Consider the following 17,783-nt stretch of genomic DNA (forward strand, 5'->3'; position numbering starts at 1 on the left):
ACTGTGAAAGGAATAGAGTCCTTAACTGTTTTTTCAGCTTGACTATTGTTGGTATATATAAAGGCTACTGATTTATGAATGTTGATTTTGTAACCTGAGACGCTGCTGTATTCCTTGATCATATCTAAGAGTTGTGTAGTAGAATCCTTGGTGTTTTTGAGATATACAATCTTATCAGCTGCGAAGAGCAAAAGTTTGATCTCTTCTGACCCTGTATGGATACCCTTGATCACCTTTTCTTCCATAATTGCGATGGCTAAACTTCCATTACAATGTTAAACAGCAGTGGAGACCATGGGCAACCTTGTCTGGTTCCTGATCTGAGTGGAAATTATTTCAATTTAACTCCATTCAATACAATATTGGCTGAAGGTTTGCTGTAGATGGCCTCTATTAATTTAAGTAATGTCCCTTCTATGCCAATTTATTTAAGTATTCTGATCATGAAGGATGCTGGATATTATCAAAAGCTTTTTCTGCATCCCAATTGAGAGAATCATATGGTCTTTGTTTTTTAATTTGTTTATGTGCTGAATTATATTTATAGATTTACGTATATTGAACCAGCCTTAAGAGCCTGGGATAAAACTGACTTGGTCATGAATATAATTTGTTTGATGTGTTGCTGGATTCTGTATGTTAGGATCTTATTGAATATTTTTGCATCTATATTCATTAGTGATATTGGTCTATAATTTTCTTCTCTTGTTGGGTCTTTTCCTGGTTTAGGTATTAGGGTGATGTTTGCTTCATAGAACGTGTTGGGTAGTCTTCCTTCTTTTTCTATATTTTAGAACAGGTTGAGTAAAATAGGTACTAGTTCCTCTTTAAAGGCTTCGTAGAATTCTGACGTGAAGCCATCTGGTCCCGGGCTTTTCTTTTTAGGGAGATTTGGTATGATTGATGCTATTTCAGAACTTGATATATGCCTATTGAAAATTTCCACTTAATTCTGGCTAAGTCTTGGAAGGTGACGTGCTTCCAAGTATCGGTCAATTTCCTTCAGATTTTCATATTTCTGACAATAAAGTTTCTTGTAATATTCATTAAGGATTTTTTTAATTTATGAGGAGGCTGTTGTTATTTCTTCTTTGTTGTTTCTGATGGATGAAATTTTACTCTTTTTTTCCTGGTTAGGTTAGCCAAATGTTTTGCTGGTTAGCTTAGCCAAAGGTTTGTCTATTTTATTGACCTTTTCAAAAAACCAACTTTTTGATTTGTTGTATAATTCGTCAATTTCATTTAATTCTGGTCAATTTTGGTTATTTCTTTTCTTCTACTGGGTTTGGGGTTGGAATATTCTTCCTTTTCCAGTTGCTTGAGATTTCCCATTAAGTTGTTAACTTCCTCTCTTTCTGTTCTCTTGAAAAAGGCTTGCAGTGCTATAAATTTCCCTCTTAGGACTGCCTTTGTGGTATCCCAGAAGTTCTGATAATTCATGTCTTTATTGTCATTTTGTTCCAAAAATTTAGCAATTTCCTTCTTAATCTCATCTTGACCCAGCTGTCATTCAGCAAAAGGTTATTTAACTTCCATGTTTTTGTGTGAGTATGCAGATTTCTGTTGTTACTGAGTTCAACTTTTATTCCATAGTGGTCCGAGAAGATGCCAGGAATAATTTCTATTCCTTTAAATTTACTGAGGTTAGACTTGTGACCTAAAATGAGATTGATTTTGAAGTATGTTCCATGGGCTGATGAGAAGTATGTGTATTCAGTTTTGTTGGGATGAAATGTTCTGTAGATGTCTGCTAAATCCAAATGTTGGATGGTTAACTTGAAATCTAAAATTTCTTTGCTCAGCTTCTTATGGGAGGATCTATCCAACACTGCCAAAGAAGTGTTGAAATCTCAGACTATTATGGAGCTGGAGGAAATCAGGTTGCTCATGTCTGTTAGAGTTTCTCTTATAAATTGAGGTGAATTCTTGTTGGGTGCATAAATATTAATAATCGTAACCTCATCATATTAAGTATTACCCTAAACAAATATGAAGTGACCATTTTTATCCTCCTTACTTTTGTTGCTTTAAAGCCTTTTGTATCTGCAAATAAATAGAATTGCAACACTTGCTTTTTTCTGATTACCATTTGCCTGAAATATGGATGACCATCTTTTCACCCTGAGTCTATATTTATCCTTTAAGGTAAGATGTGATTCTTGTATGCAGCAAATACCTGGCCTGAGTTTTTGTATCCAATCAGTCAACCTGTGCCTCTTTAAAGGACAGTTGAAGCCGTTCACATTAATGGAGAATATTGATATGTCTGGTAAAATTTTGGGTATCGAGTTTTATGAAAGTCCAGTGGACATTTTTAATCCTTTCGCCACTGTGGAAGTTGGAGTTTGATCAAAAGTTTCTGAGTGAGTTTACTTTTGTGGTAGAGGATTGGGCTGTTCATTATGGAGGATAGGTCTGAGAATATCCTGAAGAGCTGGTTTTATGGCAGATTTCTTCAACATGTGAATGTCATTAAAGTATTTAATTTGTCCATCATAAATGAAACTCAGTTTAGCTGGATACAGGATCTGGCATTGAAAATTATTTTGTTTTAGGAGATTAAAAGTCGATGATCACCATCTTCTGGCCTGAAAAGTTTTAGCAGAGAGATATGCAGAAATTCTAATATTCTTCCCTTTGTAGGTAATGGTTTTCTTATGTCTGGCTACTTTCAGAATTTTCTCCTTCATATTAAGTTTAGTGAAGTTAATTATGATGTGTCTGGGGGATGTCTTATTCGGGTTGAGTCATGCTGGGGTTCTGAAACTGTCTGCTATCTGGATTTCAGAATCTCTTGGCATGTCTGGAAAATTATCTTTCATCATTTCATGGAGAAGGGCCTCTGTGCCTTGCGAAGCCACTTCATCACTTTCAGGGATTCCAATGAGGTGGAAATTAGTCTTCTTCAAATTATCCCATAGCTCTCTGAGAGAATGATCCATTTTGCTCTCCATTTCTCTTCCTCTTTGAGAGTTTCGGAGCATTTAAAACTTTGTCTTTAATGTCAGAAATCCTTTCTTCTGCTTGCTCCACTCTGTTCTGAGGGATTCTACTGTATTTTTCAGATCTTTGAGGACTGCAAATTCTTGCTTCAATGTGTTGAAATCTTCAGTGGTTTTGTCTTTAAATTCGTTGAATTCTTGAGACAACTTTTGAATTTCTCCTCAAATTTCTAATTCCAACTTTTTAATTGCTCCTTGAGTTTCTAATTCCAATTTTTCCTCCATTCTATTAATCTTGTTTGCAATCCAAATTCTGAATTCAATTTCTGACATCTCAGATATCTGTTTATGAGTGGGATTTTCAGTTACATCTGCCATATCTTTCCTTCGGGGGGGTTGATCTTCTCTGGTTATTCATGATACCAGAGTTTTTCCTCTGATTCCGCCCCATGATTATTTTACACCATTTGACTTTTCCCCTGTAGTTTTGCCAAGGTCCCATACAGTGCTATGGCCTGAAAACTGGGGACCTGTTTGGTGTGGTGGGGCTAAGTTATTCTGCCTTGTTTTCAGCTGGTCTCTGTCCAACCCTAGTGAAACAGTTACTCTGCGTTGAAGTCTCAGCTGTGGAGAAATACTAGCAGTTAAGTCACCCCACCCCCCACAGGCAACAATTGGGAAAGGAAAATCAAACCTTCCTACAACCGCACACCCAGGGCACCACTTGGATAGTCCTCAGGCGATTGGCTCAGTTCAAAATGTCCAAATCAATTGTCTCAGTCAGCACCTGTTTCAGGTGGAAGAGTTTAAAAGGTCTCTGGCAAGTAGATCACAGGGGTCTGCTGACAACTCAAATATGACATGCTCCAGTGCTCTGTGAGGTCAGGAGGACCCACTCAGCAAATAGATTAGTCTGGGTAGGTTGATGCACCTCTGTCACACCCAGTCACTGATAACCCCACTGGGCTATGACCCAGTTGCCGTCAATGAGCAGATACTCCAGGGGGTTGCACTTGCCTGAATCACAAGGAAATCTATGTCTCCTCAGCCAGGCTGCTGCTCTCTATATCTATCTGGCAGAGGGAGATGAGGCCTGACAACCTCGGGGATTGATGGAGACTGAGGGTGTGTTCACTCAGTTCCAGCCCCGCACCTGATTGACGTTACTGACTGAACAGAACAACTTTGTGGAATTTGTTTCTGTCCTGGCTAAATTCCCAGGGCCTGCGTTTTTGGCCCCGATTTGATCCGACAGTGGTTGCCACCTCAGAAGATGCCTGGCCTCCTCTTGTTGCCCAAAGAGACAGGGGAGTGACTCCAGTGTATCCAGGGGTGAGACCTATTGTTGCCAAAAACGGCTGCTGCTCTGTGCCGCAGGGCACCACTCCTCCTGCGTGGTTCCCTCTCAGCTGACTGCCCTCTCCTCACTCCTTTTGTTTGTATCCTTGGGGTTGCAGCTTGCCTCAGCAGGGTTGATGTGCATTCTTCAACCTCTCTTGGTGCATTTCTAATCTACCAGGTTACTTGCTAAATTTCTGTACTTTAACTCTCCTTCTGGACGGGAGCCTCTGCCTCTGTCAGGACTCTGCTACCACACACAGGCCTCCTTGCTATCAGCTCAGTGATTCTTGAAGATCTTAATTTGTTTCTGTGATATATTATATTTATAGATTTACATATATTGAACCAGCCTTGAGATCCTGGGATGAAATCCACTTGGTCAAGGTGTATAATTTTTTTTTTATGTGTTGCTGGATTCTGTTTGCTAGGATCTTATTGAATATTTTTGCATCAATACTCATTAGTGATATTGGTCTATAATTTTCTTTTCTTGTTGGGTCTTTTCCTGGTTTGGGAATCAAGGTGATGTTTGCTTCATAGAATGTGTTCAGTAGTAGTCCTTCTTTTTCTATATTTTGGAACAGGTTGAGTAATAACAGGTACTAGTTCCTCTTTAAAGATTTGGTAGAATTCTGACGTGAAGCCATCTGGTCCCGGGCTTTTCTTTTTAGGGAGATTTTGTATGTTTTATGCTATTTGAGAACTCAGTATAGACCTGTTCAACATTTTCACGTCATTCTGGCTAAGTTCAGGAAGGTGGCATGCTTCCAAGTTTTGGTCTATTTCCTTCAGATTTTCATATTTCTGAGAATAGAATTTTTTGTAATATTCATTAACAATTTTTTGAATTTCCTAGGTGACTATTATTATTTCATCTTTACCAGTTCTGATTGATGCAATTAGAGATTTTACTCTTTTTTTCCTGGTTAGGTTAGCCAAAGGTTTATCTATTTTATTGACCTTTTCAAAAAACCAACTTTTTGATTTATTGATCTGTTGTATAATCTTTCTGTTTTCTATTTCATTTAATTCTGCTCTAATTTTGGTTATTTCTTTTCTTCTGCTGGGTTTGTGATTGGAATGTTCTTCTTTTTCCAGTTGCTTGAGATTTCCCATTAAGTTGATAACTTTCTCTCTTTCCATTCTTTTGAGGAAGGCTTGCAGTGCTATAAATTTCCCTCTTAGGACTGCCTTTGTGGTATCCCAGAGGTTCTGATAATTCATGTCTTCATTATCATTTTGTTCAAAAAAATTGGTAATTTCCTTCTTAATCTCATCTATGACCCAGCTATCATTCAGTATAAGTTTATTTTGTTTCCATGTTTGTGTATGTGTAAGCAGATTCCTGTAGTTAGTGAGTTCAACTTTTATTCCATGTTGGTCCAATTTACTGAGGTTAGACTTGTGACCCAAGATGTGATTAATTTTGGAGTACGCTCCATGGGCTTATGAGAAGAATATGTATTCAGTTTTGTTAGGATGAAATGTTCTGTAGATGTCTGTTAAGTCTAAAATTTGTTTGCTTAGCTTCTTATTGTAGGATCTATCCAACACTGCCAAAGGAGTGTTAAAAATCTCTGACTATTGTGGAGCTGGAGGAAATCAAGTTGATCATGTCTGTTAGAGTCTCTCTTATAAATTGAGGCACGTTCTGGTTGGGTGCATAAATGTTAATAATTGAAATCTCTTCATGTTGAGTGTTACCCTTAACAAATATGAAGTGACTATCCTTATCCTTCTGGTTTAAAGCCTATTGTATCTGCACAGAAAATTGCAACACATGCTTTTTTTTCTGATTTCTATTTGCCTGAAATATAGATGACCATCCCTTCACCCTGACTTTATATTTATCTTTTAATGTAAGATGAGATTCTTGTATGCAGCAGATATCTGGCCTGAGTTTTTGTATCCATCAACCAACCTGTGCCTCTTTAGCGGACAATTTAAGTCATTCACATTAATTATAAATATTGATAAGCCTGGTAGAATTTGGGGTATTGAGTTTTTCGAAAGTGCAGTGGACATTTTTAATCCTTTTGCCACTGTGAAAGTTGAAATTTGATCAAAAATTTCTAAGTGAGTTTACTTTTGTGGTGCAGGATTGTGCTGGTCATTATGGAGGATAGGTCTAAGAATAGTCTGGAGAGCTGGTTTAGTTATGGCAAATTTCTTTAACATATGAATGTCATTAAAGTATTTATTTTCTCCATCATAAATGAAACTTAGTTTAGCTGGATTTAGGATCCTGGGTTGATTATTTTGTTTTAGGAGATTAAAAGTCAATGACCATCCTCTTCTAGCTTGAAAGGTTTCAGCAGACAGATCTGCAGTCAATCTAATATTCTTCCCCTTGTAGGTTATGGTTTTCTTAAATCTGGCTGGTTGGAGAATTTTCTCCTTCATATTAACTTTGGCAAAGTTAATTATAATGTGCCTAGGATATGTCTTATTTGGGTTGAGTTGTGCTGGGGTTCTGAAACTGTCTATCTGAATTTCAGAATCTCTTGGCATGTGTGGAAAGTTCTCCTTCATTATCTCATGAAATAGGGCATCTGTCCCTTTAAAAGCAACCTCATTGCCTTCAGGAATTCCTATAAGGTGAATATTATTTTTCTTCAAATTATTCCAGCGCTCTCTGAGAGAATGATCCATTTTTGGTCTCCACTTCTCTTCCTCTTTGAGAGTTTGGGAGCGTTGAATAGCTTTGTCTTCAATGTCAGAAATCTTTTCTTCTATCTGCTCCAGTGTGTTACTGAGTGATTCTATTGTATTTCTCAGATCTTTGAGTGCTGCAAGTTCTTGCCTCAATGTGTCAAAATCTTTGGTGACTTTGTCTTTGAATTCATTAAATTCTTGAGACTTTTGAAATACTCCTTGAATTTCCAATTCCAAATTTACCTCCATTCTATTAATCTTATTTGCAATCCAAATTCTGAATTCGATTTCTGACATCTCAGTCATTTGTTATGCATGGGAACTTTTGTTATGTCCGCCATGTTGTTCTTTGGGGGAGTTTATCTACTCTGGTTATTCATGTTACCAGAGCTTTTCTGCTGATTCCACCCCATGATTCATTTACACCATTTGGCTAGATGAGCAGATAAGGTGAAGTTGGGTTAGGGGCTCCTGGAGTAGTGATTAACCAGCCCTTTGCCCAAGAGCTGGAACTGGTGTCTCCACCTTTTTCTCTAGAGTTTGGGAAGGACCCATACAGTGCTATGGCCTGAGACACTGGGGACTTGCTTGGTGTGGTGGGGCTAAGTGGCTCTGTCTTGTTTTCAGCTGATCTCTGTCCTACCCTAGTGAATCAGTTACTCTGTATTGAAGTCTCTGCTGTGCAGATATGCCAGCAATTAAGTCACCCTCCCCCCCCACCCCGGGAAATAATTTGAAAAGGAGAATCAAACCTTCCCACAACCACACACCCAGGGTACAACTTTGGATAGTCCTCAGGTGATTGGCCCAGTTCAAGAGATACAAATCAATTGTCCCAGTCAGCAACCAGTCTCAAGTAGGAGAATTTGAAAGGTCTCCAGGAACTAGATAGCAGGGGTCTGCTGGAAGCTCGACTATGATTCACTCCGGTGTTTCATGGAGTCAGAAGGACCCACCCAGCAAAACAATGTCTGTGGAGGTTGATGCCTCCTTCCCCTACCTTGCATCTCTGTCACACCCAGTCACTGATATCCCCACAGGGCTGTGACCGAGTTCTCTCCAATGAGCAGATGCTCCAGGGGTTTGCACCTATCTGAGTCACAGGGAGATCTATGTCTCCTCAGCCATGCTGCCACTCTCTGCCACCAGCTGGCAGGGAGAGCTGAAGCTGACAACCTTGGGTACTTAATGGAAGCTGGGGCAGTTCACTTAGTTCCACTCCTGCCCCTGATTGATGTTGCTGACACTTACATTGTGGCAGAATTAGTGATTCTGTCCTGGCTATATTCCCCTGCAGACCAGGCACTGTTTGAGTTCACAGAAATTGTGACTTATCCCTGGTATGTGCCACTGCCCAGAGCTGGCATCTCTGTCTCAGCTGTAGTCTGTGTTGGCACGGGCGTGGTTAGAGCTCACACTCAGCTCTCAGGTCCTGCCTCTTCCTACCTGCTTTTGTCTCAGCTATAATCCTATGAGGGCCAGTTGTTTCTTAGGCTCACTAAAGCAGTCCTTCTGGCTCAGCCCAGCCCTGGGAGTATGCTGTCTCGGCACGTGCTTATTCTAGTCCCTGCCACTCCCCACCCAGGCAGGTACTGCCTCAGGCATACCCTTTACTCATGGGGCTTGAGTTTCTGTCCCAGATCCATTCTGCCAGTGGCTGCCACCAAAGAAGGTGCCCGGCTTCCTCTGGTTGCCTAGAGAGGCAGGGAGTGTCTCTCCAAAATATCCCTAAGGGTGTGAGCCTATTGTTCCTGCTGCTGCCGCTGATGCTCTTTGCTGCTGGACACCACCTCTCCCTCTCCCATATGGTTCCCTCAGTTCACCGTCCTCTTCTTATTCCCGTGCCACAGAATCAGCACAGACCTGCAATAGCCCACCCCGTGTCCACACCTCTCAAGAAAATGCCCAAGAATCTGGACTTTATGGGGGACAGGCTTCCAGACCTCTGGGTGAGAATGGAGGGGAATGCTGGGAGTTCAGAATTGCAGGTAGAGAATATATACAGTTTTATGCCGGACAGGAGAGTGCCATGGCACACTGGTACGTCCTCTCTGAGGAAGAAGTTCTGATTTTTAGAGGGTCTCTCCCATTGGATAAAATAGGAGGATATCTGAACTCTGCTTACTTGTTTGTAGAAAGTATGTTCTCATGAGGAGGGGACTCCCATCCGTTTGATGATGGATTTTGTACCTATTGTTTCCTGGGGGTCGCAGCTAACCTCAGCAGGGTTGCTGAATGTTCTTCCACCTGCCTTGGCTCAGTTCCAAACCATCAGCTTCCTTGCTAACCTTCTGTCCTTTAACTCTCCTTCTGAACGGGAGCCTCTGTGGAAAGCTGGCTCTAGTCAGCCATCTTGCCTCTGCTCCGCACTAGCTGTGTGTTTTTGTGCAAGGCACCAAATCTCTTTGGATGTCAGTTATCAGCTTAGAGGTCACTGGGTCCATGCAGAGCTGCTGTGAGACATCTCTGCCAGTTCCACATTTCTAAAGCTTGACTGGGTTTTGTTTGTTTGTTTTCCTGAGACAGAGTCTCACTCATCCACCCTGGGTTTAAGTGCTGTGGTGTCATAGCTCACAGCAACCTCAAACTCTTGTGCTCAAGTGATCCTCTTGCCTCAGCCTCCCAAGTAGCTAGGACTACAGGCACACCACAATGTCCAGCTAATTTTTTCGATTTTTAGTAGCGATGAGGTCTCACTCTTGCTCAGGCTGGTCTCAAACTCCTGAACTCAAGCAATCCACCTGCATCAGCCTCCCACATGCTAGGATGACAGGTGTGAGCCACCACACCTTGCCTTAGAACTGATTGCCTACAGCAATGCAATCTCACAAACCACTATACCCACTGTCCCACTAATATATCTTTTCCAGAAGTCATGCCTTGCACCATGCCCAGGCTGGTCTCCTCTCTTCTCATCTATCCCCTCACATACTTAGGCAAAGAAATGATGTTTTTGAAGATAAACAAGGCTTCAACTTTACCAGATAATGCTAAATTGCTTTCCAAAGTTATATAACACATTGTTTTATTGGTACCATATTTCTCCAACTGGGTTATACACTAGTGAAGGCAGACAAAGATTTTATAATTTTTGTCTCAGACACAGTAGACATTTAATTTATACATATATACAGACATATGAATATATATATATATTTTTTTATTTTGCCAGATTTATATTTAACAGAGAAATGGCCAGACCAGTTCAACAAATGTGCACTCAGTTGTTACCACTGACATGTTATTCTTCTAACTGTTATGTTTCCAAAGGGATCCAAAACACAGCTTTTAGCATCAAAGAGTATAGTGTTTATTAGAGAATATAAAACTAGTAATATTTAAAGTGAGTCATAAGGGTCTAGGATCATAGATTCTTTAAAATTGAAGCAAAGTGCTATGAGAATTTTTTTCCTCTCTCTGATCTTCCTTTCCCCCAACCCCCTCCCTCCTTCTTTCTCTCTGCTCTCCCTTTCCCCCACCCCCACTTGTGTCATTATCATTAATTGTCCTCATATCAAAATTGAATACATAACATTCATGTGTCTCCATTCTTGTGATGCTTTACTAAGAATAATGTGTTCCACTTCCATCCAGGTTAATACAAAGACTGTAAAGTCTACATTATTTTTAATGGCTGAATAGTATTCCATGGTATACATATACCACAGCTTGTTAATCCATTCCTGGGTTGGTGGGCATTTAGGCTGTTTCCACATTTTGGCAATTGTAAATTGAGCTGCAATAAACAGTCCAGTACAAGTGTCCTTACGATAAAAGAGGTTTTTTTTTTTTCCTTCTGATAGATACCGAGTAATGAGATGGCTGAATTCTTTGAGGTTTCTCCATACTTCTATCCAAAAAGGCTGTATTAGTTTGCAGTCCCACCAGCAGTGTAAAAGTGTTCTTTTCTCTCCACTTCCACGCCAGCATCTGCAATTTTGAGATTTTGTGATGTGGGCCATTCTTGCTGGGGTTAGATGGTATCTCAGGGTGGTTTTGATTTTCATTTCTCTAATAATTAGGGATGACGAGCATTTTTCATATGTTTGCTAGCCATTCATCTGTCTTATTTAGAAACATTTTTGTTCCTCTCTTCCCCATTGATATATAGGGGAACAATCCCATAGGATTGTTGCCTTTTTTCATGTGGATTCCTCTATAGATCCTACTTATTAAGCTTTTGTCTAATACAAAATACACAAATATCCTTTCCCATTGTGTAGGCTGTTTGATTTGGTTGTTGTCTATTTAGCTGTACAGAAGCTTAAGCCCAAGAGTTTGAGGTTGATATGAGTATGATGACAACACACTCTACCAGGGACGACAAAAGTGAGACTGTCTCAAAATTAAAACAAAAAATCAAATATAAGAATGTTTTTCAGGATGCAACTTAAAAATTACTTTGCATCAAAATGTATGCAAAATATTAATGCAGTGCATTCTAAAATGAAAGTTTGCATTTAATTAAGTGCTTAATACTGTATTTTTTTTGAAAAGTTACATTTATTTTTTATTTTATTATTTTATTTTTTTGCAGTTTTTGGCTGGTTCTGGGCTTGAAGCCACCACCTCCCGCATATGGGGCCAGCACCCTACTCCTTTGACCAAAGGCACCGCCCTGGAAAAGCTACATTTTGGTCTACTCATCTAGTTACATTTAGGCTGTTCATTTTTAACTAATAAAATGTTGTAGGTTTCACATAAAAAAAAGAATGTTTTTGAAGTAAAAATATAAAAACCTTTCTTCAGATTCCATATAAAATGAAGTATTATTTTTTCAAGATCTTTAAAATATGACAACGGAGTTTTAATAGGAATTGCATTAAAAATATATATTGCTTTGGGTGTATAGACATTTTAACAACGTTGATCCTTCCCAGCCATGAGCATGGTATGTTTTTCCATCTGTTAACATCTTCAGCTATTTCTTTTCTTAAAGTTTCATAGTTCTCTTTGTAGAGATCTTTCACATCCTTTGTTAGGTATACTTCCAAATATTTCATCTTCTTTGGCACTACTGTGAAAGGAATAGAGTCCTTGACTGTTTTTCGGCTTGGTTTGTTGGTATATATAAAGGCTACAGATTTATGGGTGTTGATTTTGTAGCCTGAGACATTGCTGTATTCCTTGATCACTTCTAAAAGTTTCGTAGTAGAATCCCTCGTGTTTTCCAGATATATGATCATGTCATCTGTGAAGAGTGAAAGTTTGATCTCTTCTGACCCTATGTGGATACCCTTGATCGCCTTTTCTTCCTTAATTGCAATGGCTAAAACTTCCATTACAATGTTAAAGCACAATGGAGACAATGGGCACCCTTGCCTGACTCCTGATCTAAGTGGAAATGATTTTAATTTAACTCCATTCAATACGATATTGGTTGTGGGTTTGCTATAGATGGCCTCTATTAATTTAAGAAATGTCCCTTCTATACCAATTTTCTTAAGTGTTCTGATCATGAAGGGATGCTGGATATTATCAAAAGCTTTTTCTGCATCAATTGAAAGAATCATATGGTCCTTATTTTTTAGTTTGTTTATGTGCTGAATTACATTTATAGATTTATGTATATTGTACCAGCCTGGCGACCCTGGGATAAATCCCACTTGGTCGTGGTGTATAATTTTTTTGATGTGTTGTTGGATTCTGTTTGTTAGGATCTTATTGAGTATTTTAGCATCAATATTCATTAGTGATATTGGTCTATAATTTTTTTTCTTGTTGGGTCTTTCCCTGGTTTAGGGATCAAGGTGATGTTTGCTTCGTAGAATGTGTTGGGTAATATTCCTTCTTTTTCTATACTTTGGAACAGGTTGAGTAATATAGGTACTAGTTCTTCTTTAAATGTTTGGTAGAATTCTGACGTAAAGCCATCTGGTCCTGGGCTTTTCTTTTTAGGGAGATTTTGTATAGTTGATGCGATTTCAGAACTTGATATAGGCCTGTTCAACATTTCCACTTCGTTCTGGCTAAGTCTTGGTAGGTGGCGTACTTCCAGGTATTGGTCGATTTCTTTCAGATTTTCATATTTCTGAGAGTAGAGTTTCTTGAAGTATTGGTTAAGGATTTTTTGAATTTCTGAGGGGTCTGTTGTTATTTCATCATTACCATTTCTGATTGATGAAATTAGAGATTTTACTCTTTTTTTCCTGGTTAGGTTGGCCAAAGGTCTATTTTATTGATCTTTTCAAAAAACCAACTTTTGGATTTATTGATCTGTTGTATAATTCTTTTATTTTCAATTTCATTTAATTCTGCTCTGACATTACTCAGCAATAAAAACACAGCAGGAGGAATCATGCTACCAGACCTGAGACTGTACTGTAAATCGATAGTGATCAAAACAGCATGGTATTGGCACAAAAACAGAGAAGTAGATGTCTGGAACAGAATAGAGAACCAAGAGATGAATCTAGCTACTTACCATTATTTGATCTTTGACAAGCCAATTAAAAACAGTCAGTGGGGAAAATATTCCCTATTTAACAAATGGTGCTGGGTGAACTGGCTGACGACCTGTAAAAGATTGAAACTGGACCCACCCCTTTCACCATTAACTAAGATAGACTCACACTAGATAAAAGATTTAAACTTAAGACATGAAACTATAAAAATACTTGAAGAAAGTGCAGGGAAAACTCTTGAAGGAATTGGCCTGGGTGAATATTTTATGAGGAGGAATCCCCAGGCAATTGAAGCAGTATCAAAAATACCCTACTGGGACCTGATCAAAATAAAAAGCTTCTGCACAGCCAAGAACATAAGTTAAGCAAGCAGACAGCCCTCAGAATGGGAGAAAATATTTGCAGGTTATACCTCTGATAAAGGTCTAATAACCAGAATCCACAAAGAATTCAAATGTATTAGCAAGAAAAGAACAAGTGATCCCAACTCAGGGTGGGCAAAGGAGTTGAAGAGAAACTTCTTTAAAGAAGACAGACGCATGATCTACAAACACATGAAAAAAAGCTCATCATCCTTAATCATCAAATACAAATCAATACTACTTTGAGATATCACCTAACCCCAGTAAGAGTAGCCCACATAACAAAATCCCAAAACCAGAGATGTTGGCGTGGATGTGGAGAAAAGGGCACACTTCTACACTGCTGGTGGGAATGCACACTAATACGTTACTTCTGGAAGGATGTTTGGAGAATACTTAGAGACCTAAAAATAGACCTGCCATTCGAGCCTATAATTAATTCCTTTACTAGGTTTATACCCAGAAGACCAAAAATCACAATATAACAAAGACATCTGTACCAGAATGTTTCTTGCAGCCCAATTCATAATTGCTAAGTCAGGAAAGAAGCCCAAGTGCCCACTGACCCACGAATGGACTAGCAAATTGTGGTACATGTATACTATGGAATATTATGCAGTGTTAAACCAAGATGAAGCCTTCACCTATTTCATGTTTACAGGGATGAATCTACAACATATTCTTCTTAGCAAAGTATCTCAGAAATGGAAGAAAAAGTATCCAATGTACTCCAATTTAGTACTATGAAGCTAAATTATAGCTTTCACATGAAGACTATAACCCAACTATAGCACAAGACTATGAGGAAAGGGCCAAGGAAGAGGAAGGGAGGGGGGAGGTTAGAGTGGAGGGAGGATAATATGGATCCAGCACTTTGTCCCCCTTGATTGCACTACTGTACACAGCTATGATTTAACAATAAAAAAAATTAAAACTGAAAAAAAAAACCTCTCCTTAATGGTAGTAAAAAAGTAACAGAAAAAAATGAAAATAAAAGGTAATTTGATCCTGAGAGTCCCCAGCAGATTTTTAGATGATTAACAGAAAATCCTACATTATAATGGAAGTTTTAGCCACTGCAATTAGGGAAGAAAAGGCGATCAAGGGTATCCATATAGGGTCAGAAGAGATCAAACTTTTGCTCTTCGCAGATGATATGATAGTATATCTGGAAAACACTAGGGACTCTACTACAAAACTTTTAGAAGTGATCAAGGAATACAGCAGTGTCTCAGGTTACAAAATCAACATGCATAAATCGGTAGCCTTTATATATACCAACAACAGTCAAGTTGAAAAAACAGTTAAGGACTCTATCCCATTCACAGTAGTGCCAAAGAAGATGAAATATTTGGGAATTTATCTAACAAAGGACGTGAAAGATCTCTATAAAGAGAACTATGAAACTCTAAGAAAAGAAATAGCTGAAAATATTAACAAATGGAAAAACATACCATGCTCATGGCTGGGAAGAATCAATATTGTTAAAATGTCTATACTACCCAAAGCAATATATAATTTCAATGCAATCCCTATTAAAGCTCCACTGTCATACTTTAAAGAGCTGGAAAAAATAATACTTCGTTTTATATGGAATCAGAAAAAACCTCGAATAGCCAAGACATTACTCAGAAATAAAAACAAAGCAGGAGGAATTACGCTACCTGACCTCAAACTATACTACAAATCAGTAGTGATCAAAACAGCATGGTATTGGCACAAAAACAGAGAAGTCGATGTCTGGAACAGAATAGAGAACCAAGAGATGAATCCAGCTACTTACCGTTATTTAATCTTTGACAAGCCAATTAAAAACATTCAGTGGGGAAAAGATTCCCTATTTAACAAATGGTGCTGGGTGAACTGGCTGGCAACCTGTAGAAGACTGAAAGTGGACCCACACCTTTCACCATTAACTAAGATAGACTCTCACTGGATCAAAGATTTGAACTTAAGACATGAAACTATAAAAATACTAGAAAAGAGTGCAGGGAAAACCCTTGAAGAAATCGGGCTGGGCGAGTATTTTATGAGGAAGACCCCCCAGGCAATTGAAGCAGCTTCAAAAATACACTACTGGGACTTGATCAAACTAAAAAGCTTCTGGACAGCCAAGAACACAGTAAGTAAAGCAAGAAAACAGCCCTCAGAATGGGAGAAGATATTTGCAGGTTATGTCTCTGACAAAGGTTTAATAACCAGAATCCACAGAGAACTCAAACACATTAGCAAGAATAGAACAAGGGACCCCATCGCAGGCTGGGCAAGGGATTTGAAGAGAAACTTCTCTGAAGAAGACAGGCGCGCGGCCTTCAGACATATGAAAAAATGCTCATCATCTTTAATCATCAGAGAAATACAAATCAAAACTACTTTAAGATACCATCTAACTCCAGTGAGACTAGCCTATATCACAAAATCTCAAGACCAGAGATGTTGGCGCAGATGTGGAGAAAAGGGAACACTTTAGCACTGCTGGTGGGAATGCAAATTAATACATTCCTTTTGGAAAGAGATATGGAGAACACTTAGAGATCTAAAAATAGATCTGCCATTCAATCCTGTTATCCCTCTACTGGGCATATACCCAGAAGACCAAAAATCACATCATAACAAAGATATTTGTATCAGAATGTTTATTGCAGTTCAATTCATAATTGCTAAGTCATGGAAGAAGCCCAAATGCCCTTCGATCCATGAATGGATTAATAAATTGTGGTACATGTACACCATGGAATATTATGCAGTCTTAAAGAAAAATGGAGACATGTTTATATGGATGGAGCTAGAACATATTCTTCTTAGCAAAGTATCTCAAAAATGGAAGAAAAAGTATCCAATGTACTCAGCCCTACTATGAAACTAATTTAAGGTTTGCACATGAAAGCTATAATCCAGTTACAACCTGAGAATAGGGGGAAGGGGGAGAGGGAGGGGAGGGAGGGGGAGGTGGGTAGAGGAAAGGGGATTGGTGGGATTACACCAGCGGTGCATCTTACAAGGGTATATGTGAAACTTGGTAAATGGTCTGTAAAGCTAGTGAATGATGCCCCATGATCATAACAATGTACACAGCTATGATTTAATAAAAAAAAAAAGAAAAGAATTGAAAAAAAAAAAAAAAAACAGAAAATCCTGTATCAGAAGCAGGAAGTTTTGTAGAAGGCTCCTAACATGTGTTTCGTTCCCTTTTCTCTGCAACATCCTTCCACAGAGACAAGGTGTTCAGTATTTCAGATGTATTAGGTCGCTCCTTGGGATCCTTCGAGATTAATTTCTGTAGAAGTATTTTCTGTAATGAGAGTGAGAGTCAATACTGAGAAATGAAACACTGAAAGAAATATAAATTTTCTTAGTTTCTAGTGCTTACTTCTTTGTCATCAAATACATTTGGAAGCAAGCCATTCCTTAGATCTTGGAAAATCTGAAAATAAAACATACATACATATATATTAATATATAAATATATGTAAATATTTATTTACTTGGGCAGGAAAACAGAAGTCACTACAGCCTGAGGATACCCTAAATCTAGGATATTTCCAGATCTTTGGGAAAGTTTCTTTAGCCACGAAGCAAGCAGGACTCCCTTCCCCTAACCCTGGTCCCAATCTAACATATTCATTATCTCCCTTCATCCTTCTTTAAGCCCCTTTCTAGTGTTTTTGCAGAGGATTAAGCTATTGACTCCAGGTGAGTCCTCTTTCCTGAGCTTCAGCATAAGATATTCAGTTGCTTGCTGAATGGCTCCTTACCTCTTAAACAAGAAAGTTTATATTCTTAGTGGCTTCTTACTTCTTAAACAAGAAAGTTCATATTCTTTCCTTGAATTAGCTCCAACTTGTCTTTCCAACTCCACTGACCACTATTTCTTTGTAATTTTTATACTCCAGTAAAACTGCACTTCCTGCTATTCCCAAACTCACTCTGTACTTCTGTCTCCACACTGCAATCTACTTCTTTCTCTTTTGAACTATTAGAAGCCATCTGATCCTACAGAGCCCAGCTTACCTGAATCCATGAAAGCTAAATCCCTATAGCTGGAAAGATCTCCCTCTGCAGTGCTTCCACAGACTTCA

At 38.7% G+C, this 17,783-nt stretch overlaps 1 protein-coding gene across 1 annotated transcript in view; it reads right to left on the reverse strand.

The window, feature by feature from the left end:
• Nucleotides 1-12,575: 12,575 nt before the first annotated feature.
• EIF2AK2 (eukaryotic translation initiation factor 2 alpha kinase 2) overlaps nucleotides 12,576-17,783 on the reverse strand; it is a 38,667-nt gene continuing 33,459 nt past the window's right edge. Inside the window, exons 15-17 of the mRNA XM_053589803.1 lie at nucleotides 17,075-17,128; nucleotides 16,757-16,996; nucleotides 12,576-14,401 (exon numbers count right to left, since the gene is read on the reverse strand). Coding sequence (XP_053445778.1) covers nucleotides 16,874-16,996; nucleotides 17,075-17,128 — 177 coding nt within the window. The 3' untranslated portion in view covers nucleotides 12,576-14,401; nucleotides 16,757-16,873. The remainder of the gene's footprint in view (nucleotides 14,402-16,756; nucleotides 16,997-17,074; nucleotides 17,129-17,783) is intronic.

This window comes from Nycticebus coucang, chromosome 4 (assembly GCF_027406575.1).
Source record: "Nycticebus coucang isolate mNycCou1 chromosome 4, mNycCou1.pri, whole genome shotgun sequence".
NCBI classification, from domain to species: Eukaryota; Metazoa; Chordata; class Mammalia; order Primates; family Lorisidae; genus Nycticebus; species Nycticebus coucang.